This window comes from Pundamilia nyererei, unplaced genomic scaffold (genome assembly GCF_000239375.1).
Source record: "Pundamilia nyererei isolate P.nyererei 1_Seehausen unplaced genomic scaffold, PunNye1.0 scaffold00015, whole genome shotgun sequence".
Lineage (NCBI taxonomy): Eukaryota > Metazoa > Chordata > Actinopteri > Cichliformes > Cichlidae > Pundamilia > Pundamilia nyererei.
The window spans coordinates 4,644,888-4,669,622 of NW_005187416.1; the positions used below are offsets into that span (position 1 = coordinate 4,644,888).

General features: G+C 42.4%; 2 protein-coding genes across 3 annotated transcripts in view; one reads left to right on the plus strand and one right to left on the minus strand.

Annotated features, from left to right (window-relative positions):
- The window catches only part of cnot8 (CCR4-NOT transcription complex, subunit 8), a 6,043-nt gene extending 1,770 nt beyond the window's left edge, over positions 1–4,273 (plus strand). The window contains exons 2-7 of the mRNA XM_005725449.2: positions 799–1,022; positions 1,415–1,608; positions 2,196–2,357; positions 2,953–3,097; positions 3,244–3,354; positions 3,723–4,273. Of these exons, the coding sequence (XP_005725506.1) occupies positions 906–1,022; positions 1,415–1,608; positions 2,196–2,357; positions 2,953–3,097; positions 3,244–3,354; positions 3,723–3,851 (858 nt within the window). The 5' untranslated portion in view covers positions 799–905 and the 3' untranslated portion in view covers positions 3,852–4,273. The remainder of the gene's footprint in view (positions 1–798; positions 1,023–1,414; positions 1,609–2,195; positions 2,358–2,952; positions 3,098–3,243; positions 3,355–3,722) is intronic.
- A 1,207-nt stretch (positions 4,274–5,480) lies between these two features.
- On the minus strand, positions 5,481–23,407 carry gemin5 (gem (nuclear organelle) associated protein 5). 2 transcript variants are annotated; one of them, XM_013908880.1, is made up of 28 exons: positions 23,111–23,407; positions 21,467–21,621; positions 20,609–20,790; positions 20,003–20,154; positions 19,712–19,804; positions 19,251–19,383; positions 18,546–18,711; positions 17,890–18,102; positions 17,359–17,444; positions 16,056–16,138; positions 14,960–15,096; positions 13,718–13,791; positions 12,700–12,881; positions 12,390–12,529; positions 12,062–12,233; positions 11,767–11,985; positions 11,626–11,682; positions 11,426–11,551; positions 11,148–11,243; positions 10,865–11,002; positions 9,217–9,364; positions 8,986–9,105; positions 8,696–8,879; positions 8,339–8,593; positions 7,964–8,126; positions 6,771–7,275; positions 6,442–6,529; positions 5,481–5,887 (listed from the first exon to the last, which is right to left on the minus strand). In XM_013908880.1, the coding sequence occupies exons 1-28, from the start codon at positions 23,250–23,252 to the stop codon at positions 5,723–5,725; spliced, it is 4,374 nt and encodes a 1,457-aa protein (XP_013764334.1). In that variant the 5' UTR covers positions 23,253–23,407; the 3' UTR covers positions 5,481–5,722. The 2 variants fall into 2 exon arrangements, with proteins under 2 accessions (XP_013764334.1, XP_013764333.1); XM_013908879.1 differs by having other exon boundaries at positions 8,669–8,879.
- Between the last annotated feature and the right edge of the window lie 1,328 nt (positions 23,408–24,735).

The window sequence follows — 24,735 nt, forward strand, 5'->3', positions numbered from 1 at the left end:
AAAAGCTGGTGGAGGCAGCATATAACCAATCATACTGATGAATAAGCAAGAGAACAACTAATTTTCCAGTGGAGGTCATAACTATACTATTAGAAAATGTGAACACCGTAAAAACTTACTACAAGCTGAAAGCGACAGTTTCATTGTTTCACTTCTGGTTTTTATAGGTAAATGATAATTATGAAAACAGAGTTCACACGTAGACTTAAACCTATGTGCAAATTTGTAATTTGCAATAAAGTTGTGTCAAAATTTTGCATAACTGTCAAGGAAAAATCAAGAGAACCTAAATTTCTCATCACGGAAACACAAAAACTTGACTCTTCATGCACTGAGGTCTGGTGGATCTTTAAACCTTTTTTTTCTGTTTGTTTATTTTGGTTTTCCCAAAGATTTTTCCAGAGAATTGATTGAATTGGTTGAACTGTCAGTAGGCGTGGATTTCATATCTCAAACATACCCTGTTGAACAAATTTGGCCGTGAGTTCTTTAGCACTGGACTAGCTAGCCTCATAACACTGGAAAGAGTTAACCCTGAAGTTGTGTTAATAAGCCCCAATCCGGCTTTATAAGACCGACCTCAGGTGTCTGACTGTCTGGCAACCCTACGATCATGAACTGATGTACAAATTGATGAATAAAATTTACTAGAATACAGATAATTAAGTGACTTGACTGCAAACCTCTCTATTAATGTGAAAATGAAAAGTATTCCCATATGTGTGTGTTCTTTTCTCGTGTTACAAGCATTAATTGGCCTTCTCTTCTGATACCAGTTTTCTTTTCATCTTCCCCCAGAGTTGTGTTTTTTTTTCTTTCTTTTTTTTTCCCTTTTTCGGTGTACTGCCGCCCGCCGCCTCGGTAACGAGTGCTTTTGTTGGGCTTTTTTCACCTGACCTGCCAACATGCCAGCCGCACTTACAGATTCCAGTCAGATAATCTGTGAGGTCTGGGCGAGCAATGTTGAGGACGAAATGAGGAAGATTCGGCAGATTATTCAAAGCTACAATTACATTGCAATGGTGAGTCTCTGGCGTGATGGCCTAATTTCTTTGTCCAATGTTTTTACACAGTTGAATTTGAGGTGAATTTTGTGATATAGTCTTTTTTAATTTAGTAGATGTGGTTTTACAAATGACATTTGTCTCTAGATACCTGCCCTATTGGTATCTTTTTTTCCTGCTCCCATTATTTATTTTTAAAATCTCTGTTGATGTTTTCTGTGGGGGGGGGCAGTTGATCTCAAATATTATTTTCATATTTAATCGTAAAATTTACCTAAATGTCCTTAAAAGACTCATGACTACTCATTTCCTTAGCTTTCACTGCTCTCAGGCTCTTATTTCAGTGAGTAATGACAGATTTCTGAGTGAAGAAAAACTGTAAACAAACACTTGTTGATATTGTTCACCAGGACACAGAGTTCCCCGGAGTTGTTGTCAGACCGATTGGAGAGTTTCGGAGCACAGTGGATTACCAGTACCAGCTGCTGAGGTGCAATGTCGACCTCCTGAAGATCATCCAGCTTGGGCTCACGTTCATGAATGAGGAAGGAGATTATCCCCCTGGCACAACAACGTGGCAGTTTAACTTCAAGTTTAACCTTACGTGAGTGGACTCTCTTTAAATCCTCGTTCTTTTCATTGTGTTGCAACCATCTGAACGTTTTAGTGTACTGACTGTGACTGAATGTAGAGAAGAAGGGCTGACTTAATCACCTGCTGCATTATAACTTCATCTCCACCATATGTCTACATGTCTTTGGAACTAAGTTGAAATCATGTTAGAGCAATTGTAAATTGATTGTTGCACTCATAGACTGTATGTAAAAGATGGACACAGCTGGCTTTTACAGCACCTTCTGGTTAAAGTCCTGTAGTTAAGGGTCAAACTGCACACTGACAGTTTCAGACATACCCTGCTTTGCTGCCCTCTTTGACAATACAAAATGAGCATCATGTCATATTTGGTAAGTTTTGAAATGGTAACTGACAATTTGCTCTGTGACTTCCTAATGAGATCAAAAGAGCCAAAGGGTTGTTTTTTTTCCCGTAGATGTCTATACAACCGCAGGTCTTTTTGCAGCTGCGGGATTCGCCACCTGCTGGCTGTTTAAAAAGGCACATTTCAAAGCGTGAAGCTTTTTTAAACAGTGTGAATTTACTAAATGTGTTTTTCTCCGGTTCTCCTTCCAGAGAAGACATGTACTCGCAAGACTCCATAGACCTGCTTCAGAACTCTGGCCTCCAGTTTAAAAAACACGAAGAGGAGGGAATCGACACGCTCTACTTTGCTGAGCTCCTCATGACGTCCGGCCTGGTGCTGTGTGAAAACGTCAAGTGGCTCTCCTTCCACAGGTCAGTCGTGTGTTTGCACCCTACACCACCTTTTAGTTGTATACAATAAAAAAAATGATTTTAGCAACAAATAAATGGTGTAATGTTGCTCTCTGCAGACCTTTCTAAAACCATGAATGAAGCTCAGCATGTGTAGTGTTAAAGCAAACTGAACCGTTTTCTTAGAGGTATTTCTGCATCTGTGAGGTGTTGAACGAGTTTCTGAATCTGTTTCTTTTAGCGTTGTTTCTATCCCAGGAACTTTAACCAAAGAGTAGGAGGTTTGAAGGAAATGGATTCCATGGCCACCGGGATCTAAATTAAACTCTGAGAAATAATTTTAGTGTCCCAAAGAAGCAATAAGCTGAAAGAAGGGAACATTTGACTTCCTTTAAAGCTCCTGGGACTAAAAGTTGTGGATACTGGTAGAAATGAAAAGGCTGAACCTGATCAGTTTAGACATCTGTTACATTCTCCAAGACACAGTCCACCTAAATTCTCAATTTCATTTCGGGAAATAATTTTAAATAAGTCTCGTTCCTGCAGAGAAGACTGTAAGTAATTCTTTAGACGTCATCAGTGTAACCCAGCTGGCCTCTTGTCCTTTGGTCCTCAGTGGGTATGACTTTGGCTATTTGGTGAAGCTCCTGACGGATGCACGCCTTCCCGAGGAGGAGCACGACTTCTTTCAGATCCTCAACTTGTTTTTCCCAGCGATCTATGACGTCAAGTACTTGATGAAAAGCTGCAAGAACCTGAAGGTAAACCTGGACAATTGAGTCACTACATCTGAGTTGGTGCTTCGGCTAGACTTGAAGCTGTTAATGGCTCGCTTTTAAATAGAAGACATCTGTCAGATCAGATCAGGATGAGTTTTGACAGATATCTGACCGTGGTGTGTTTGCAGGGAGGGCTACAGGAAGTGGCAGACCAACTGGAGCTGAAGAGGATTGGACGGCAACATCAGGCTGGGTCCGACTCACTGCTCACAGGCATGGCGTTCTTCAGGATGAAGGAGGTACGCTCTCACAGATACCGGTTTGATCTCTGGTAGAACTCACGATGGCATCTGCAGCATTATTAAATGCTCATGTTTGCTCTTTATCCGAACTTTGAGTTACTTTGGAGATCTGAGTCAAAAGATCAGATATTACAGTAGTTTAATGTAATTTACCACTTTAAATATTTAATGTTATTCACTAAACTCAAACTGGACTTATTTAGCATGTTTGTGAATCCAAACGTCCTTTCTTTGAAAATAAATATGAATTTAAACTAATGGAAATCAGATACAAATTAAGCAAGTTTTGATCAAACAACATTCCTGTTTGCACACCTGAGACAGTGTTTGAGTCATGTCAGTGAAACTTTATATTTTGTCTGCAGCTTTTCTTCGAAGACAACATCGACGACGCAAAGTATTGTGGGAGATTGTACGGCCTGGGCTCGGGCTCCACCCAACCCCAGAACGCCATCTCCAGCTCGGGCCAGGAGGAGACCAACAACAAGCACTGACCGAGCGCTCGACCCTCCAAGTGGAACATGCACTTGTTTTAAAACCCAACCAGCAGACCCCCACCACATGCTCTCAGACGTCCCTCGGCAAGACTTTACTAAATGCATATTTGTTTGAGCGTCGCCCTGCCAAGTGACTCGGTGACAGTGGCTCCTTCACCGCTTTCCTTTTAGTCACTTTTATGAGTATATGGCCATATATTCATAAGACTTTTTTAAAAAAAGCTTTTTTTGTTTTCTTCTCTCTCACAGCATCAGTGACATCTTTCTTTACAGCATGGGACCAGCTGCTCGATCTTACTGTGATTTTTAGACCAAACATTGACACGAAAGGTCGGGTCTTTTTCATCAGCCGGACTCTTCTCTTGTTGCAGGGATTTTTTTTTTCTTTCCTTCTTTCTTTTTAAGTTAATGCTGGAAGGGCCTGTAAATTAAAATGTATAATTTTGATGCAAATAAATGTTTTAGCTCTTTTCCACTTTGAGAAACTTTTAACAGTGGGAGTTGGAGTGTATAATTGTGCTTGGGTACTCACATGCTTCACTGGCCAAACTGCTGTCCTTCTGTACATTCACCCTCAGATCAAACTGTCCACGGTCACTTGTGCAGGTGTTGTGGTCACTTTTCTTTTTTTACATTCTTCATTGTTTTAAACAGTTGTACATTAAATTGTTTTGTATTTTCAATGCAAGCAAAAAGCATTTGCTCTTTTCTTAAGTAGATTTACAGAAACACAGTGTGTGTCTGTGTGTAGAAGGGTTAATGATATATAGATGGACTCCATCACAGTTTGTGCTCATAGAGAAAATTCTGATAATTTTGGAGAGAGAAGATGAGCATTTTGCACAAATGTACAGCTTTCTGAAAACAGGAAAATCTCCTCCTAAATTTTGCTTCGACTCCTAAACCATTCGGTGCTGCAGAGAAAATACTGATGGTTTTTGAAAGGTGAGCTTTAATTTTACAGGCAAAATTAAGAAATACGTCCAAGCGGCCTGTACGATACAACAAAGACTTCTGTGATCATGTTCTTTTGAAGATGTTCATTGAAAACGAAATTTGACATGTCAGTGTGTATATCAAAGGTGTGCTAAGACGACCATTAGTTTTTCTAAGGGAAGCTGTGTAGTGAGAGACCACCTTCACTACCTTCTGATGCACACACAGTTCTATAAGGTTACTCCTGAAAAGCTTTCCATGATCATTTTAAATCAGTTTTTTTTTTTTTTTCTTAAAGACTTCTCTAGAAGCGGCAGATATTTTATGCATCGGTTTTTACAGTTGGGACTAAATATGCAGAAACACCAGTGAAAACAGTGTTTGGTTATTTTGCTCCAAAATAAGGCTTTAAAAACTTTCCCCACACAGTCACCTCTGCCATCATCTCTTTTGGTGAATTCTCCACTGGGTTTAAACTCAGGGCTCTTGTTCAGTCCGGCTGGACATTTATGTTCTTATGCTTTCAAAGGTAACAGATATTACTCCATCCAGCCCAGTTCTTATCAATATACAGTAGATCCATCAATCTGGGATTGTAACTATTATAGAAATAATTTGACCTTGTCCGGCTTCAGAATTGGTGAGACTCCTTCAGGCACTTTTAAATGTGGAATCAAGCTGACTCAGGACTTTTTATTAAGTTTGTTTTTATTGTAGAAAAAAACTGCAGAAATGCTGCTTTGAGTGTATCAGAAAACTCAAAGAAACATATCAGAGTGTGTAAAGTCTGCAGTTTGGAACCACGTGCTTTTTGAGGTGTCTGACTGAACACATCTGAGCATGCTTTGTGTGGATGCAGGTAAACAGTCAGTGTAGCAGCGGAGACATGAAGTCAGACCATCAGGCGGGTCCCCAAACTGCCAGCAAATGAATCAGATGAGGAATCGCTGCGAGGCTTTCAGGACAGAGGGACTTGTCCCATATTTACGAAGCAGATCTTTAGCTTCTTGTAGGAGCGAGTCCGAGAAAGACATTGAAGATTTGCTGAGATGCAAAAGAACCAGACAGCATTCCACAACATCTGGGTGAGGGTACACCTGAAAGACAAAAACATTCATTCTGTAGCCCTGCGGATCAGTGTTTCATCCTAATAATATATTAAATTGCAAATATAATAATACATCTAAAAACTGAAGAGCATCTTACATCACAATAAAGAGTTCCTGTAACATGTGAAGAGAAATCTGCAACATAGTGAACTATTTGTGCAACTTAAACTCTTCATACTAAGCACTTCTTGCTGTTAAGATGTCAAACTGTCTGGTTGTGCTAATCAGAAATGGAAAAAAAACAAGGAGCATGATGGGATAGCCAGCAGGTACCCTGAGGGTAGAGCTGTGAGCAGAGAAACAGGTCAAAACTGACACATGAAACTGCTCCCCTCTCTCTCTGTGATCTCTCTCTGTAGGTGGGAGATCATAGAGGGAGCACAAAAGTCCTTGGTATATCTTACTACTTGACTGTCATGTTGAAATGACAAATACCGCACGCACAGAATCAACATTAACATCCTCTCTGAAAGGTTTACTTCCACGACTGCCTTCAGGATACTTTGGGAGAGACGACTCTCTCTTGTAAGCTTTGGTTGTACCTTGAGTGTGTTTGGCAGCTCAGCCAGCTCTTTCTGATGCTTGGACATCTTCGAGGATAATGACAGCAGAGTCTCCGGGTCCTCAGAACTGGGGAGAAGAAACAGCTGCCTGATTCAGCAATCAAAGTTAATCACAAAGAAAATAAGACCACGAGATGGCTGAGACTGATGGGAATGAGGTTAGTTTTAGACATGGCCCTGCCAGATTTCAAAGAAAAAGTGATGCGCAGTAAAACTAGTTTTATAATCATGGCTATAGTGCTATGATCATGGGTCTGATAATCACATATAAACAATAAAAACATAAGAAGCTGGCACAAAGCTCTCACCCCTGCTCAGCCTCAGCAGAGTCCTGACTGTCTGAGGATTCCCTGGTGGTGGAAATCACTGCAGGGCTGTCATCCCGTTTCTCCCCAGAGTCGAGCTGCCCTCCCTGGGTCTGGCTGTGCTGCTGCACCATGGCGGCGAGCTGCTGCTGGATCTGTCTCACAGCTCTCTGGGTGGCCTGGCAGGCAGCGTGAGGCTCACACAGAAGGAGTGATGGATCTAAGCCCAGTTTATGAAAACTCCCACTCACAGGACGGTGGGTCTCTGCAGACTCCAACAGCCCTCCGTTTGACACCTCATCCTTCACTTCATCTTCAGGAGACGAGTCAGGCAACGACAGGGAGAGGCCGTTCTGGATCTCCTGGCTGCCTCCCGAGGTCCTCCACCAGCATTCATACAGGCGGTGGTAAAGGACAAAAGCCTGAAGACTGCTGGCAGCAGCTTTGGCTGCTTCTTCCGTGTGATGAAGCACTTTGGGATGTTTCCGAAAACTAACACTGACATCGCCTGACCAACAGAGAGAAAAGCAATTTTCAGGAAATGTATTCATTATTAATGCAGATTAACCTGTTTATTCCTTTTATTTATTTATTTACTTAAAAGCAGAAAAGAGTACAACATACAAACTGCTCACAGGGGCTCGTCTGATTGTTTCTCTGTATTCTTTCAGGGTCTTTTAACATTACAATATTTAAGTGCCCTGAGGTGACTGCTACGATTTAGTGCTATACAAATAAAATTGAACTGGGTGGCTTTGCAGTATCTGCAACAGCTACAGAGCAATGCAAAAGGCTACCACTGCTACATGCCCAGAAAGGCCGCTGAGCTCAGTGTGGTCACCCTGTTCACATATATACAGAGGCTCCTCCCTCTGCTACCACCAAAAATACAGTCTACTCCTGTGAGAGACACTGCAAGGTAAAGCTGCTAATGCCTGTCAAACACAGTTATTTTACATTGTCCTAACATTTAAATTCATGCATAAAAGTCTCATGAATCTAAGCTCAGATGTTACAACACATATCACCACAAGGTGTCGCCAAAACGACTGCGACAGAACTTAAGAAATGCTCATCTTCTGGCTAAAATGTCAGTTTGCCCTTATTCTGTCTCAGTAGTGCAGCCACCACATTTAGGATTGATATGATGTACCCTGATGGACAGATGACTTCACTGTTCTGTTAATAGGACGTACCATCTGGGAACAGCAGCCTGCAGAGCTCTGCAGAGACACAGAAGTGTCCGGCCTCTCTCGGCCAAGCCACTGCGTGCCACAGCTCTGTCACCAGCTGATCATCATCAGCCAGTAACCAGCTGAGCACAGCACAGGTCAGGTGGAGGGATGAATGCAGCAGGACCTGCAGATGGAAAGGCACGTGGACAAGATTTTAGTCTAAATTCATTAAAAGACTTCCTTTAGTTTTCTTTCAGTTCTCTGCTTCAAATATGCTTCTACGTCACATTTAAGCTGTTTTTTTATATCTTCTGTTGTGCATGCTTCAGTTCTTCTATACATAATACATTTGTTTCCAGCCGTATCATCAATTATGTACCTAGTTTGTGTCTGTACCTGTCTGAGAGGACTGTTAGCAGTGGGCATTGGGCTCTCTGCAGACTTGAGCTCCTGCAGAAGAGCCCCGAGGCTCTGATGTGAAACAGCAAACTGCTCCTCCCACACATCTCTCACTCGATCCATGATGCTAATGTGACGCTCACCCGGTGACGCCCACGGGTGACGGGAGGCGCAGGATGCTGCAGGACTAACTTCAGAGTCTCCCAGCATCTCAGAGAGCAGCTCAGCCACACAGAGATGCAGCCTGTGGACCTGCAGAGGGTTGGAACAGGTTTCACAGACTTTCAGTTCATCTTCTAAACCCAAATTCACACTCCGACTACTAACCAGGAGGCTGTCTTGCAAACTCAGGACCTCCTGTGCTCCGACCCAGTCTCGAGCGGCTGCCAGGTCTTTGGCACATCTCAGCGACAGAGACTGAGCCAGAGAGGAGTCTCCTGAGATTCTTGCTAGACTGGCCGCGGTCCTCAGTGACAAGACGTCATTCTTCCTGGCGATGACCTTGGCGGCGTCAAAGCTGGCATCGGCAGCGAGGTAGCTGGGAGATGATGTCAAACCAATGAGAGAGGACCCATTTAACAATGTTTGCAAAGCAATTTAAATAATCATTAAGAGCAACTTTAAACTTTCTAAACACTTCTCACCACTTAGCTGCTGCAGAAAAATGCCCATCTTTCTCCAGCACTGCAGCCCAACACGTGTACAGCTCCTTCAGGAGAGGTTCGTCTGCTGGCAGCCGGGCTTTAACCAGCGCTATGGCCTCCCTGATAATAACAGAGAAACAAAACATATCACCAGAATATGTAGCAAACAAACCTGGAACAGAACTTTTTGATTTAGAGGAACAAAACAAAGCAACAGTAAATAAAGCAAACCTGTAAAGCTTGTGGGAGCGCAGCAAGTCGACTGCCTCGTAGAGTTTGTTGATGGACAGCAGGTGGGACGCCGCTTTCAGGTACTGCTCCTGCAGACACAGCTGCTTGACGAAGGCCTCCACTGTCCGGCTCCACACCACGAACCCAGCTGGAGGAGCAAATAAAACACTTCCCATTACACCAAAAGCAGAGAAAGTGGATCAAGAGCTGAGTAAAGAAACCGAGCCGTTTATATTTTTAGCAAATATCGACCCCATTTGTTGACATGGCCATAAGATGACATTTACCCTGTCAGCAGCTGATATTTATCCCTTGGCTTACATACATTTTGCACTGACTAAATGTTCAAAAACGAACCCTTCAGCTGATCCAGAAAGCTGCAGCGAGTGCGTTAACAGGGACAACATAGAGAGAGCATATTTCCCCCCACACTGGCTTCTCTTCCTCCCTCTGGAAGTCACAATCAAATTTATGTCAAATCAAATGCTTCTCCTCACATACAAAATCTTATAATCAAACCGTGTCATATATAAAAGACCTCATGGTACCGTACGATCCTAACAGAACACTTCGCTCTCAGACTACGGGTTTACTTGTGGTTCCCAGAGTATTTAAAAGTAGAATGGGAGGCGGAGCCTTCAGTTTTCAGGCCCCTCGTCTGTGAAACCAGCTCCCAGCTGGGATTCAGGAGACAGACACCATCTCTACTTTTAAAATTAGGCTTAAAAACTTTCCTTTTTAATATAGTATACAGTTAGGGCTGGATCAGGTGACCCAGAATCCTCATTTAGTTATGCTGCAATAGGGTCTAGGCTGCTGGGGGCATCCCATAATGCACTGTTTATTCTGCACTCACCCTTTTCACTCACTCTGTGTTTATACCCCGCTCTGCTTTTAATCTTTAGTTATTATTATATTTCTCTCCCGCTAAAAGGGAGTTTTTCCTTCCTATTGCCACCAAGTTCTTGCTCATAAAGAGTTCTTGGATTGTTGGGTTTGCCCTGTATTACTGTATTATACTACATCGCCTTGAGGTGACTATTGTTGTGAACTGGCGCTATATAAATAAAACAGACTTGAAATGAATTTTTTTTCTTAGTTTCTTCAGAAAAATAAAAACAAAAGAAAAATAAGACTGAAATAAATATTAGGATCAGTTGTATAACTGAGACTACATGCGAGTCACTGAGCCTTCAGTAGGAAGGAGGAACCAGGGAACAACTACCGGAGTCAAGAAAGCAAACAAACGATGGTGGGAATGAAGAATGAAGACTTTCCTCAGAGTCTAAAATAAGAAAATAAAAAAATAAAATAAAAAAAACACAGCACAGAGAGGGCCCAGCTGCAGGTGGCATGAAGAGGACACTCTCCATTTTTAACATTTTTCTTTTAGTGGGCTTCTGTTGATCAAAGTCACTGACACTGTGGAAGTGGTCACAGTTGAAAAGAATAGAGAAAGTTAAAATATATAAATGAACAAACATAAAATAATAAAATATGTTAGTCCTTTAGTTACAACGTTATGGGTCCCAGATATAGTATAAACACTTTGATGATACACCTGAGGACTACACCTTCTCTGCCTACACCTGTGCCAGTGTCACACACTCTGCAAAGGCTCAGGTTAAGTCAATATTCTTGCATTTACCCATGGGAGCGATGGAGAGCAGGTGGTCGTTCAGCTCTCCTTTCTCTGTGGCGAGCTGCAGCGCCCCCTCCAGGTCGCCGCTCCACAGCCGCAGGTACACTACGGAGTCGAAGTGACCCGCCTCCACGTGGCCCTCCTCTGAAGGGCAACATCAACGTCACAACGGATGAGTCATCCAACACATCATGTAAAAGAACTCCTCTCCATTTAAAGCTTGTTCCGAGAGCTGAACACGCATTCACCACTTTAACTTTAAAGACTCAGACGAAAAACTAAAGCGCACCTTCTGCATCAAACATGCGGTACAGAGCCTGTCTGTCAGCAAACAGGCCCAGATGGATATGATCTCCCTGGCCTGGGACACAGCCTGTGGGAGGTGCTGGAATATAAATGCACACGCTCATTGAACAGTCCAGATGATATTTGCTTATCAGCTTCATTTTGCTTTCATGTAAGCAGAAAAAAAGGTTAAAAGGGTTACATTTTTAAATAAAACTTTATTAAAAGTATAGTCTTTACAGTAATCACTGTCTAAAACGATAAACTGCATGGTGGTCTTACTGTTGTCGTGTCTGACAGAAGCCAGAGTGATGCAGTCCTGCAGCAGCTCGTCTTTGGGCCGGTGGTCCATGGATGTACTGAGAGGCAACATGGAGCGAGGCTTTTTCTTCTTCAGCCCAGTTAAGTCTTAAGATAGACACACGCACGGTTACATACAGAAATGTGCCAAACACCCGTTTCAAAAGGACATCTGTGCATACCTGGCTTGTCTTTACTCTTTACAGCAGCCGAGGATTTTCTCTGCATCTCAAATGTGGCTGAAAGACAGAAAATATTTGGAGCTTCAACGCAAAAGTAGCAGAAAATCTTGAAATGGCAACTGCTGTTTTCTGAACTGCTACCTGGTGAAGGTGCTGGGCTGCTTGTTGAGCTGGCTTCATCTTCGTCATCTTCACCTGACACCCCTTGTCCCGTCACTGCCCTCTCTCCGATTGTCACCGGCGCTCCATTGACCTCTGGCTGTGCAGCTCCCTCGGCCCCCGATGGCCCAGCCTTCTTGTTCTTCTTCTTCTGCTTCGTATTGGCCTTCATCTTCTCTTTCAGGTCGACCATCTTTTTCCCTGAAAGCATATGCGTGTCACGGCCTGCTGGTCAGACAGAAAGGCCGTTTTGTGCTGGTTACGGTTCTGGCGTTACCTTTAGGCGGCTTTGTGAACTCTTGTTTGGAGACGCTCCACTCCTGCAAGGTGAAGTCCTTCCCTCCAGTCCAGATCACATCTGGATCCACAGGGGACCAGTCCACACACAGCAGATAACCAACGTGTCCTCTGTAGTTAGAGACAGCTGCTTCCTCCAGAACATCCCACACCTAAAGAACAAGAATATTCAACAATAAAACCCAAAGATGTGTCGACATGCTGAGAGCAACATAAAAACACGTCTGCCAACTGAAAGCCAACGTGTTGAGGCAGAGATTCTTATGCATCTACCGCCATCATTTACAGGTTTACACCCATCCACTGACCTGCGCTGTGCCATCATATGAGACAGTGACGAGCCGAGCGTTGTGATGCGGACTCCAGGCCATGCCGGTGATTTTAGCCGTATGGCCACACAACCTCCGATAGGGCTCCGTCAGCACCACGGGGCTTTCTGGAGGATTTTCTGCACAACAAACAAAACACTGATGTAAATACAAACACAGCCATCAAAGCCTTAAATATGTCATTTACCTTTTTACTCGCTCTTTACTGACAGTTTAGATTCTTCCAAATTGACATAATGAGGATTGCAGTACAGTTCGGTTGACATACTACATGTTAAAGAGGACTCACCTATAACAGAGCGGAGATCGTGCACGTAAACGATGGCGTTGCTGGAGCCCGAGGCCAGGAGGCAGTGCAGCTCAAGTGCAGAGCTGTGGTCGTGATGCCACCGTAACGTGTTAATGATCTTGTGGTGCTGCTGGATGCTGCACAGCAACTTCAGACTGGGAGCCTGATATACGTCGATACACCTGCAGCACAGAGCAGCTGGTCAGCTGGTCGCAAAAAGCACAAAAACACTTCAAGCAGAAATGAAAAGCAACTGTAGTCCCGAGACGACAAGCAAACAAAGAAGGCAGTACGGGATGCAACGTATGAGATTACAGAAGAAATATCTGACTTTGTTCACCAACCAGCTACCAGCTGTGCTTTGCATCTATTGGCAGGTTGTGTACAGTGGGTTTACCAGCTGTCTTTTTTAGACATCAGCTACCTCAACGTAGCCAAGATATCTGCAAAAAATTACATTTTTACAGCTGAATATTGACCATTATTAGTTACATTACAGCTATTGAAAAAATGCTAAAGTGCATCTCCTGACTTCAGGAGTGCCCTCCTGAATTTTTATTATCTTAAACACACCATCCATACATTCTAACACCTACAGAAAACACATTTTATGACCTCATCCTTTGGACTTTTTAATGACCTGTGAGAACTTTGTGCAGAGTTGTGCAATAACTCTGTAGGTTCATGAATCCAGTTGCTTGTGAAGACGTATGATGAGCCACAAAGTGAAACAAACAAGCTGCGAGCCATTTTCTATTGCATCTAATAAATCAAATGTGGTTTGCTTTGAACCTGGCTGGTTCAGGAAGTGTAGACATCTACATGTGTCAGTGTGGCACCCAATCATAATCCCTGAGAGCGACCTAGATAAGAGGGGGCAACAGTTCAAACAGAACAAAATTCATTATTCTGTAGCCTGGAGTCCAGACACTGTCAGCAGACAGTTGGACCCTCAGAGGACTCCCGCCGGCTGCTGATGGTGTGTTACAAGATGGGTCACGCCAGACCGTTCACTCACCCATCCTCGTTGCCGATGGCAACAACTTTCCCATCTGGCTTCCAGCTGAGGTCGGTGTGTGGAGACAGCTTGTGCTGTTGGGAAGCAAATTTTACCTTTGTAACTTATTCAAATCCCCTTTATTTACATTCAGCAGCAGACATGAAACAAACTGTTGCAGGCACGAAGGACCTGCAGAGTGAACTTGTGCTGTCAGCTTTCTTAGTGTGTCAGGTTTTATTTTGCCTGACATGTTGTTGGTTCACTGAGGGCTTAATGAAATCTCTGCACAGATAAAAGTCCTGCTACCAGACTACAAAGCAACAAAAACACGTCTCTATACATGTGACTGCTTTACTGTCCATCTTACCAACTGCACACAAAGCTCTCTTTGCTTGGTGCTGGAAGTGAGATGATGGTGAGGAGGGTGTCAGGCTGGGTTATTTGTGCCTTTATCTGCAATGCAGCCTATAACAGAGTCCTGTTTGATAACTGATCTTATTTCAGTACAAAGTTAGGTTGTTGGGAATTACATCAGGAATCAGTGACCACCAAAGTGATTAGCAATAGATTGCTGAAGATTTGCTTTATTATATTTTAATCTCAGCAGCACTTATTCACCATCCTCTCGAAACATGAAAAAAAAAAAGAAAAAAAAAGAAAGAGGGAAATTCTAGTTTTAAATCATCTAGAGGTTAAATTAACGGCGCTTTTGCAGAAAGGCTAGTTTTTGTTTCACAGGGCGTCCACGTTTGTCAGTGAAGGATTTCATCGTATTGGGAGCACACGACAAAGAGTAGAGGAGAGAGAGGTGAGCAATGTTGTGCATATAAAAACAGATTAAACAAGTTTGTAGAACCAGGAATGTGCTACAATCCTGCAATTAGCTCTAAGTGTGTCCAGTGTTAACCAGTGTTACAAGCTAGCATTATCTCAGGGAGGTGGTGAATGAGATGAGCCCTCATGTGCATAATATTTCCAGAATATTTTAATTTAATTAATAAAATATTGGTATTTGTCATCCCTGGATCCATACAATATCACCACATAATCCTATATCAATTTTTTTACCCCACCCCTTACAAATATGATCCCTTCATGTGCGTGACAGTGGTTTCCACCACTGCATTATGGGTAACTACGTGTTAAAGAAAGAATCGTTAGGATCAAAAAGGATCAGTGAGTAATACTTCTGAGTTATTTATCTGGGGATAAAGGGACTGCATAATTACATCATCATCATCACATCAAAGCCCCTCCCACCTTGATGTCGTTAGTATCTCTGATGAGCTTGTCGATGTCCGACGCCTCTCCGTTCAGCTTGTATGGATCGTGCTGGAGTATGACGCCCTCGCCGGCACAGCTGTACAGACTAAAGGAAGGTTTTCCTCCTGCTGTCCCTGAACGCCACACAGAACATAAAACTCAGTGTCTTCATGACAGAGGGTCTACTGTGGACAAACTGTGGGTTTCAAGTGTTTTTTGATAGCGTTTACCGCTACATAACAGTGTGTTAAAGCCAATTACTTAAAGACATTTTACTGCATTACAGTAAATACTTTTAGTTTTTAACTAGAACTTAAATGATTAGTTAATTGGACACCTCATTAATTCGAGCAAATCGTAAATTTGTAATGGCATCTTTAACTTGAAATGACTTCACGACTGCAATCTTCACACAGGAGAGCCGAACTTAAACATTTTAAGGACCACAAGTCTCAAAGATATAAATGAATTAAAGACTTGGTTACTATAACTACCCATTCAATATATACACAGGCATTATTATAGGTAATATAGATAAGATAGACTAATCTGTGAACACCAGGTATATAGAAGCCGTAATGTAAAGAGCAAAGGAAGCATGGCGGCTGACAGCCCTGAGAAGCAGCTGGTCCTGATTTACTCTGCACACCTATTGTAAGTCATGCTGACAATTTGAACCAATCACAAGTCCACGAATGGAGCTGAACTGGTGCCAATGCTGTGGGTAAACTAATTAGCAGCTACTTTTGTTTGTTTAGGAGCCATCAGCAGAATTTTTGGCAGTGCAACAATTACATTTATGGCTTTGAAGCCCAGTGACTGATACGCTAATCAAAATGTCATCTGCCGACAGCTGGTAAAATTAACTTCCTACGTCTTGATTTCCCCACATGCGGCTCAAGAGGAAGGAGGTGAGGAGTAAGTGTTTTCTCAGCTCACTCAATTACAGGGTCGATTACGAAAAGGCGTGCAGAGATGGTTGGGCTTTTTCGCTGACTCTCTGCTTATTTGGTGTCCCACTGCCAGGCTTTTTGCTGGGTCAGAGCGTTCAGAGCAAACAACAGCAGTTGCTAAGAGTTCATTAAGAACTTACCAAATGACATTGGGGGGACCGGCGGCCCCCAGGCCAACGTGTACACCGTTTTTCTGTGATAGGAGCTCGATATCTGAGGCGGCCTGGGAGGAGATGAAGCAGAACAAACGCTCGGTTAGGGATGTGTGATGTGTATAGCTGCAGGAAAACAGGCCTCAAGGGAGTATAAGAAGAAACCACAAGACTCGCACCAGAAAACAAGCAAAAGATGGACTTTGAAAAGTTTTCTGAAAACTCCAACTGAAATCACAACAGTTCTGACGTTTTGCATAAAAATAAATAAATAAGAAAGCAATTTTCTTACAAATTATTTAAAGTTCTGTTTGTTTCTTCAAGTTGATTTATTCTGCATTTCCTTTTTTTTTCTGTCAAATGCTGGTATAATACTGGTGGATGAAAGTTAGCAACACCACAGATTCAAATAATGAGATCACCACAAACCTCATTCACACTCATTTTTACAGGTGCTTTTTTCTAAGCATAGCATTCATGCACTTGCTCTTGGAGAGATGCATCACAGGAAACGTTTGGAGTTCGGCTTTTTGCCCGCAGACACTCTGAGATGCAGGTCGGAGGAGCCAGACCGACCTTTGGATCAGCAGACAACCCGCTGTACCTCCTGAACTACAGCTGCCACATTTTAAATAGGTGTTTTACTTATGCTTTGGGTCTTTTGGTTGATGGGATTTCACTGTATGGTCATTTCAGACACTGGTAAAGCCCTGTAATCCACTAAATGATGCCCCAGAGATTGGTACCAGTGCCAAAATCAAAACACTTCTGAAATTACTTCTTAGGAATATAAGCTCTTTAATATGTGCAAATTTGATTAACAATTAGGCAAGTCTAATGCAGTTTGTAGATCACAGTATCAGTTTTATTTTGTTTTGCTTTCAAAGGAAAGGCTTGAAGTTTGTTTTGGGAATCTCGGAAAAAGAAAGGGGAGGTGGTGTTCCATACAAGCCCTCAGTTCCGGTTGTGGAAGCCAGACGAGGGGCAGCCAATTAAAAGAAAGTGAGATACATAATGATGTTTTGAAAAGGGAATCAAGCAAAGATCATATTTTACAAATGAACATAAATGATCCTCTGTGGAAAAACACAGCATGGATCACCAAAGTTTAACACATACGCTTCTTCATAAACAATGAAAGCGTTTTGAATACCACCGACACACACACTGATATATGCTTCTGTACGTGCTGTCACCCATCGTCTATCAAGGCAACAGCATGAAACAAGCAATAAACACGATAAGCATGGGGGCGGGGTCAGACAGCTAATCTTAGAGAAATGAACCTTACTTGTTGGAGAAGACGTCATAGATACCAACTTTCCCATCATCTGTTCCAAAAGACAAAGATCCCTCTTTTGTCGGATGCCACGCCAGCTACAACAAATGAAACCCTTTTTTTATGCACTTCATCTTTTGTGTCAGCGAACAGCAACAAGCCTGTAATAATTTAGCCACTATCATCAGCCTCAGACATGATGGAAGCTTGAAGAACAAAATAAAATTTAAAGGCTGCTTAAAGCCGATAACATAAGTCTGACTTTAATGTCCTCTCAAAGTCTCATCAGCAGCTCCGCTGGATCATTTTTAAAGCAGACACTCGGACAGCCGACAAATTGTTTTTTCATCCGAGAAGTTGTTTCTTTACTGATCTGAGATCTCATCCTTTAACGTCTTTCAGAAAACTTCCTCACACACACACACAGACTTTAAAGTGAAGTAAACCATTAATATTCTTCCTGGGTATAAACTGATCATGTCCCTTATTGTCACTAATGGTTAACCATAAATCAGCTGTGCTTTGCAAAAAGAAACTCCTTACCGCTGTGACTTTGGACTTGATCCCCTGCCAGAAGGACCTGATGTCGTACTTGTTCTGAGTGGTCAGCGTGTTCCACACCCGGATCATGTTGTCACCGACACCGAGCGCCAGACATCCAGTACCCACGGGGGAGAAGGTCAGGGCGTAGACGAAACCGCCCAGGGTGGGCAGAGTCCAGCAGCACTCCAGAGAGGCCAGGTCCCAGCACTTAACCTGGAAGAATGAACCAGCTTTCAATGAACTTCCCTCTTTAAAGGCAGTTTAATAATAAATGTCAGAAATCCTTATTTGCTTTCATGCAAAATTCCCACTTTAAAAAACAGGCCAGATGAACGCTGGAACACAGCAGTGCACTCATGGCTAAAAAAGCGTCTTCGAGTGAATCTTAACAAGTGCTGGGAGATTAATCAGACCGTGGTGTCAGACGGTTGTTGCCTTTGGCTTTCGTTCTCCCTCTGGCCACCAAGGAGGTCTCCTGATTCGTGTGAGCCCACTGCCAATTGGGTTTTGTTGCTCAATTACTTTCCACAGAGGAGGATACGGGCTGGCAGCAACAGCTGTCCTCGCAAGAGCTTTACAGTTAAAAAACACCCACTGGCCTGTACTGAATTCCATACTGGCACAGGCCATGTACTGTAAGTTCAAAGGTCACTCACCTCTCTGTCCATGGAGGTGCTGATGAGCAGCTCTCTGCCATCCTGCAGGTGAACCGAACTCATGTTAAAGACGATCCTGCTGTGGTTCTGACCCTCTGAGGATGTGCCGAACAGGGTCCACCTCTGCTTCCCTGTCTTGGTTAAATCCCACATGACCAACTCACCACTGGGGAGACACCAAATTAAGCCTATCAACTCAATTATCAGCCAAGCTCTTGGATACAGCTAATGAAGGAGGCCAAAAAAAGGAAATTAAATCCAGCATTGACAAAGCACTTTACCGTTTTACATTTTAATGGGTCTGTTTTATGTTCTATTTTGCTTTGTTCCTGACATTTTGCCAAGAGACTTTCGACAAACACACCTCCAGACAATATCCTGAAAATTAGAGGCCAAATAAAAAGGTCTAAAAAGCAATTACAAGTGATTTTGCTCCCATTTGTTACAATCCTGAAATAACAATCTTCAATTTCTGCTGCTTGCAGCTACATCACAGTTTCATTGACACAGAGGGAAAAAATGTCAGTTTTAAAGTCTGTGTTTTTTATACTGAAGGAAAAAATATTAAAGCAGGCAAGTTATGTAAATGTTAAAGTGATGAGGAAAAATTCAAAACGGGCCACAGTTTTACAATCACTTCTTGTCGTGATCATTTTGTTACTCAGTCAACAACCAAAAAACCCTCTGATTGCACACACACTGTACCTGAAGCAACTGGACACGAGCTGCGTCGGCCGTCCCTTCGGCCAATGAACGCTGAGCCAGAGACGCTCTTTCACCCCGGGGTCGACTGCGGTGCCTCTCCTCTTCAGGTAGGGCAGCTTCAGAGTCATGACACCTGCAAGGTGAAGGTGAAGATGCTAAAAGGATTACGTCTTACACCAGGTATGATCTAATCACCTGCGGTAAACCTTTGTCATATCATGGAGTTATCAAAAAAAAAGAAAAAAAAGCTTTTTATGCTGCGTGTGGGGAGGGAGATAAAGTCTAACACGAGCTTCAGAGGTGATCAGAATTTGTATACACTGTGCTTTTTTTCCTAAACTCTAACCCTCGTGTTTAAGTGAAATTTTAAACACTCATAGTGAATGAAACATTTTCTTCTTCAAGGCGGATTTCTGCAGCATCAATTAAAAAATAAATCTTAAAAATGAACATAAATCCACCTTTTCCCTTGGCTGTACTCCAGAGCCTTACAGTCTGGTCTTTGCTCCCAGATGCGAGATAGCAGCCACCTCCTCCAGACACTCCATTGGTTGCTATTACATGAGAGGAAAAAAAAAAAAAGTCTCATATACTTGTGTTGAATTGGCTTCTTCGTGCACAACGAACATATTTTAAAAAGAAAAATAAAGAGGATAATTTAAATACTGCCCAAATCACAACAGCGGTTGCCTCGGGGTGCTTTATATTGTAAGCTAAAGACCCGACAATAATACAAAGAAACACAACGTTACCTTCACCGTCTTCAGGTCTGGTGTAGAGGGCATCTTCATGGGCCAAAGGTGACCACGCCAGCGCATGGATCTCATCGTCGTGTCCACGGAGACGGTGAATCACCTCGCCTTTCTTACTCACATCAATCAGCACGATCATCCCATCTTTGTACCTACAGCAGCATTGTCACAGTTACTGACATCATGTTCACTGAATTTAAATTTTGATTCATTTACAATCAAGACTTCAAATGATCATCAAAACACGTTTATTGAGATTTTTGTCTGTTACCTACAGCTTTGTGAAAGACTTTAAAAGAACTGTAATCTAGATGCTCGACTGATCAAAAATGTTTCTTCAGACATTTTTTTCCTCAAACAAACCTGAGCTCAGAAAGTTGCCCTTCACACGAGTAAAATTTAAAGCGAGTTCTCTCTTTTATGGATAAAAACTACTTTGAAACACTTAGTAGTAGACCCACTTCACTCACTTTATAATGTTAATGTAACCTTTGACAGTCAGTTTGGTAAAATGCAGAAAAACTACCCTCGTTCATGCAAAGCGCTTTAATGTTCATGATCCAGCAGACTAATCTGTCCAGCGGTCGTCTTTCTTGGTATCCTTACCCAACAGCCACATAGCTCCAGGTATGAGGAGAGCAGGTGAGGCAGAAGATGGTTCTGGGCTCAGGGAAGAAGCTGGTCGTGTCACCCGTGTGGTACCAGTGACAGACCACCACGCCTTTCTCATCCCCGGACACCACCAGGTTTTTATCCACAGGGGACCAGTGCAGCGCTGATACGGAGCTCTGTGCACAAAAAGAGACCCGAGTGAGTGCGTGTCACAAGTTCTTCTTAGTCAGGTGTGTGCTGACGGGCAGCGAGCTGCTTCCAAAGACATTTATAGCAAATACTAAACACCAGATACTATTATCTAAATGTAAAAGCCTTTGTTAACATTTTGGCATGATGAATCAATATACTAACGTTTTTTAGGCGTTTCATGATTTGTCAAATAAATATCCTTTCTGGGTTTAAACATCTTCCCAATGATATTTAACCAACATGTCATTACATGCAGTTTATTATTCAGATGAATCCACAGACAAAATACTGCTTTAAGGCATCTGCTCAAGCAAATAATGGAAAATAAATATGCAATGCCCTCAGTAACCTTGACGACTGTTTTAAAAATGCCCTCGAGAGAGAATCACAGAGCTGCTGCAGACGATGTTTTTGCTGCGCATCCCACTGAGTCCTGTCGAGCTCTGATGCTTAACTTTCTTTCTCCAGACCTGGTCAGGGGTCCAGTCTCATCAAGGAGATTGGACCATTTCATATAAATGTGAAAAAAACAACGTGAGACGGCACAACACACATACAAGCTGCTTCCAAGTTGGTGTAGAGCACACAACATCCTGTAGGGGGCGCAAGCACGACACAAAACCTCTTTCTGTGTTAGTGGACACAGGACAGGACACTCACCTGATGAGCTGCGTGCTCCCTAATAAGAGTCTTGCTGCTGGAGTCCCAGAAACGGACACTGCCATCGCTGGAGGAGCTGACACAGATGTGACTCTGCCCTGCATGCTGGCAAAACGAGAAGCCGGACACCAAGTCCTTATGGCCCACGAGCTCACCTGAAAAAACACACAGAAAAGGACACTGATTTCACTGCGACTGGAGGATTAATCTGTTTAATTTCAATTATGATTTTAGCTTCCAACAGTTATAAACCCAAGACAAACTGGAGAAAATATACTAATAATTATTACTTTTCAGCTTCTAACTTAATCTATAATAGTAAATCATGAGGTTTTACTAGATACAAACTTTACATTAGAAATGTATAAAATACAGTAAACAGCTACTAAAGCTCTGAACTTGATGCCCTCTGTGCCCCCTTTAGACTCACCCCTGCATGCTAAAAGTATCACTGCTAGAAAGAGAGCACAGACTTGTGCTGGATTTAAAGTGCCAATCTAAATAAACAGTCCATCTGCATACACGTGCCTTTATTTTTGGCTTCTTCTTAATTTAGTTGTGCTGGCATTTTTGTAAATCAGTGGTGAAGTGGAAAAGATTGATTTTCTTCACATTTAAGTGATCCAAATAGATGATTTGATGAAGGACTTTTACTGGTATTTCAATAAGAAAATAAAATATACAATAGGTCTATTTTAGTGAGGGCTTTGTGGTGAAAAACAGCCAGTATTCTGAGCCTGCCTGACCATCCTGTGTCCTTCATCATCCTGCACACCCTCATTTAACAACAACAAAAGGTGAGGCAACAATGAGACAAACTCAAAACAGGAGTGGTTGTACAAGTGGAGGCCAATTACATTTTTCCCGCTTCATCTTTTTTGACTGTTTTGGGGTTTGTTTGTTTTTACTAGCATTGCATTTGGCTGGGGTCAGTGTCAGTAGAAAACAGTGGACCCTATAGAACCTGGGCAAGTACTCCAACTTCTCCAGGATGGCACATCACTAAGTTTCACTGCCAGGAGGTTTGTAGTGTCTCCCAGCACAGTCTCAAGAACGTGGAGGAGATTATAGGACACACAAAGATACTGTAGGAGAGCTGGACACAATGCTCGGCCTCTTGTGGTAAGAGTATACAGGCAGTTCCTGGAGAATGAAGAAACCACACTGACTGGCCCGCACCTAAATCCAATAAAACACATTTTTGCCATTGTGTTTTCTTCAACCTGACGCTACCTGGGTGTACAGACTAGCACCAGGACAAGCTCCTGGTACAGATCACAGAAAAGATCCCAAAGGATATCCATCGTCTCATTAGGAGCATGCCCTGACATTCTCAGAAATTAATACAAGCACATGAGGGCCATACAAACTACCATTAGATTAGCCTGTCACTGCATTTTTTCACACTGACTTTTGTGGTGTTTTTGGTAAGTTCATCATTTTTATTTCCATCGAATGTTGTAAAATCCTTTCATTGGTCACTGCAGCCCATCAAAGCCCGAGATCCTCTAATCTCTCCGATTTGGTCAGGCAGATACGTTGTACCTGAGTTTAACGCGGTGTTTCTGGCTGCAGGGACTAAAACACGAATGCCACGATCAAGTCTGTGCTATGTGTGGTGTCCAGCGGTGACTGCTCACTCACCTGCCACTCTACACGAAGATGCAGACACATCTATCAAGTAGATGATGTTTTTGGCCCCGACGCCCAGCAAACCGCTGCTGCTGACATCACTGCAGCGCGAGCAGTACCAGTTGGGAGAGGCGGGAAGCGACCGTTCCCGCATGACGCCCTGGATACTTTAAAAATATATATTTTTTTCTTTAATAAAGTCCTAGAAACCTAATCCAAACTTCTCACATGTTACCTGCACTATCGTAGCTACAACACTTAGGACCGTACACACAGCGTGGTGTCGTAAACCCTACCGGTGCTTACGACGGAAGCCTAGCTGGGACAATCTAAAATCCCAGGTTGTCGAGTTAAAAGCAATAATTTCCAAAATTTATTTTGAACAAAAACAAAAGCTATTTATTAATTTCCCTTTTAATACGACATTTAAATGACGATAAATAACTAAAGTAAAGGAATTACATGCGTTGTGAAAACGCAATAGACTAATATTGACACTGCCATAAAGCGAAGGCATGAATGTCGTAAAAAACCAACATGGCGGCTGCAATGACAGGACGTGGTGAGAGAAATGCAGATATATTAGCCAATAGTTGACCGTTTCGTTGTATTTATAATAAACCTCGTCTACAGTTTAAGTAAAGTGATGTCTTCTCGTTTTCAGGTGTCTCTTTTATTAGGAGTATACCTTCGGTGTTACTCTCACGGTAAGTGCATCAATACGAGTGGCAGGTTAGCTGTACCGCTAACGCTCTCTGCAGAAGGACAAATCCAGCTCAGATTGGCTTTTTATGTTACCCAGTCCTGCATCATTAGAGTGGGAATTCCGGGTATCAATTGAAGACAGTGTAGGAAGTTATCTTAATTTTACAGCCGCTATTTCTTCAAGTTTAGGTAACCAAGAAACTCAGTATAGTTAGTCTTGGGAGAAAAAGAAGGCTATTGGATTTCTTTAGGTTTGTAAAGACGTTTCATCTCTCATCCAAGATGTTGCTTCAGTTTATAAAAAAAAAAAAAAGAAAAGAAATGATGTATAGTCCCGCTTATTTAATTTTCTAGGTGGGTTTATATCCTTTGAAGGTAGTCCTGAGGGTCGTTGATCTATTTTTGATCACCCATCATGAGACCATGACTATTATGTGAACACTGGCATCACTGAAAGAGTGACCTTCATGCTTTTGGTGCACATGTACAGTTGGGTCTTGTCCTGTTGTGAACCGACTGTTGGGTTTCTCCTGTGTGCAGATCTGAGCACTCCTTGCTGTACTGCATGCACTATGTGGCTTAGCTTGTGTGACAGTTGAGATAAACCAGTTTTTGTCTCAGAGAAAGTCACAAATATTTTCTACAAATAGGACATCCCAGTGCTCTTCAGAACCAGCAACACCCTTACTATTTACTCCCCAGTCAACTCTAGCGTGCAATATAATGCAGTTAATGTGGAACAGGGTCATTAAACTGAAATGTCTGATTTAGAGGATATGGAAAACAAATCTTAATAACCTTTAAACCTTTAATTAGCGTATTGAATTTATATGTTCAAAAATGTCAGTTTAATGATTTGAAAAAAAAGTTTTTGTACATTTGCTTACAGACTGCATGTGCTGACTTATTATTAATAATGATAATAATAATAA

Bases quoted from the DNA above. Each gene is read 5' to 3' on its own strand.
- gemin5 (XM_013908879.1), bottom strand. From the start codon at position 23,252: ATGCGGGAACGGTCGCTTCCCGCCTCTCCCAACTGGTACTGCTCGCGC. The intron at 20,155-20,608 runs GTAAGGATACCA...ATGCTGCTGTAG, and splicing joins TGGAGCTATGTGGCTGTTGG to GTACAAAGATGGGATGATCG. The intron at 16,139-17,358 runs GTAAGGTTCATT...ATCTCCTCCCAG, and splicing joins TATGACGTCTTCTCCAACAA to GCCGCCTCAGATATCGAGCT.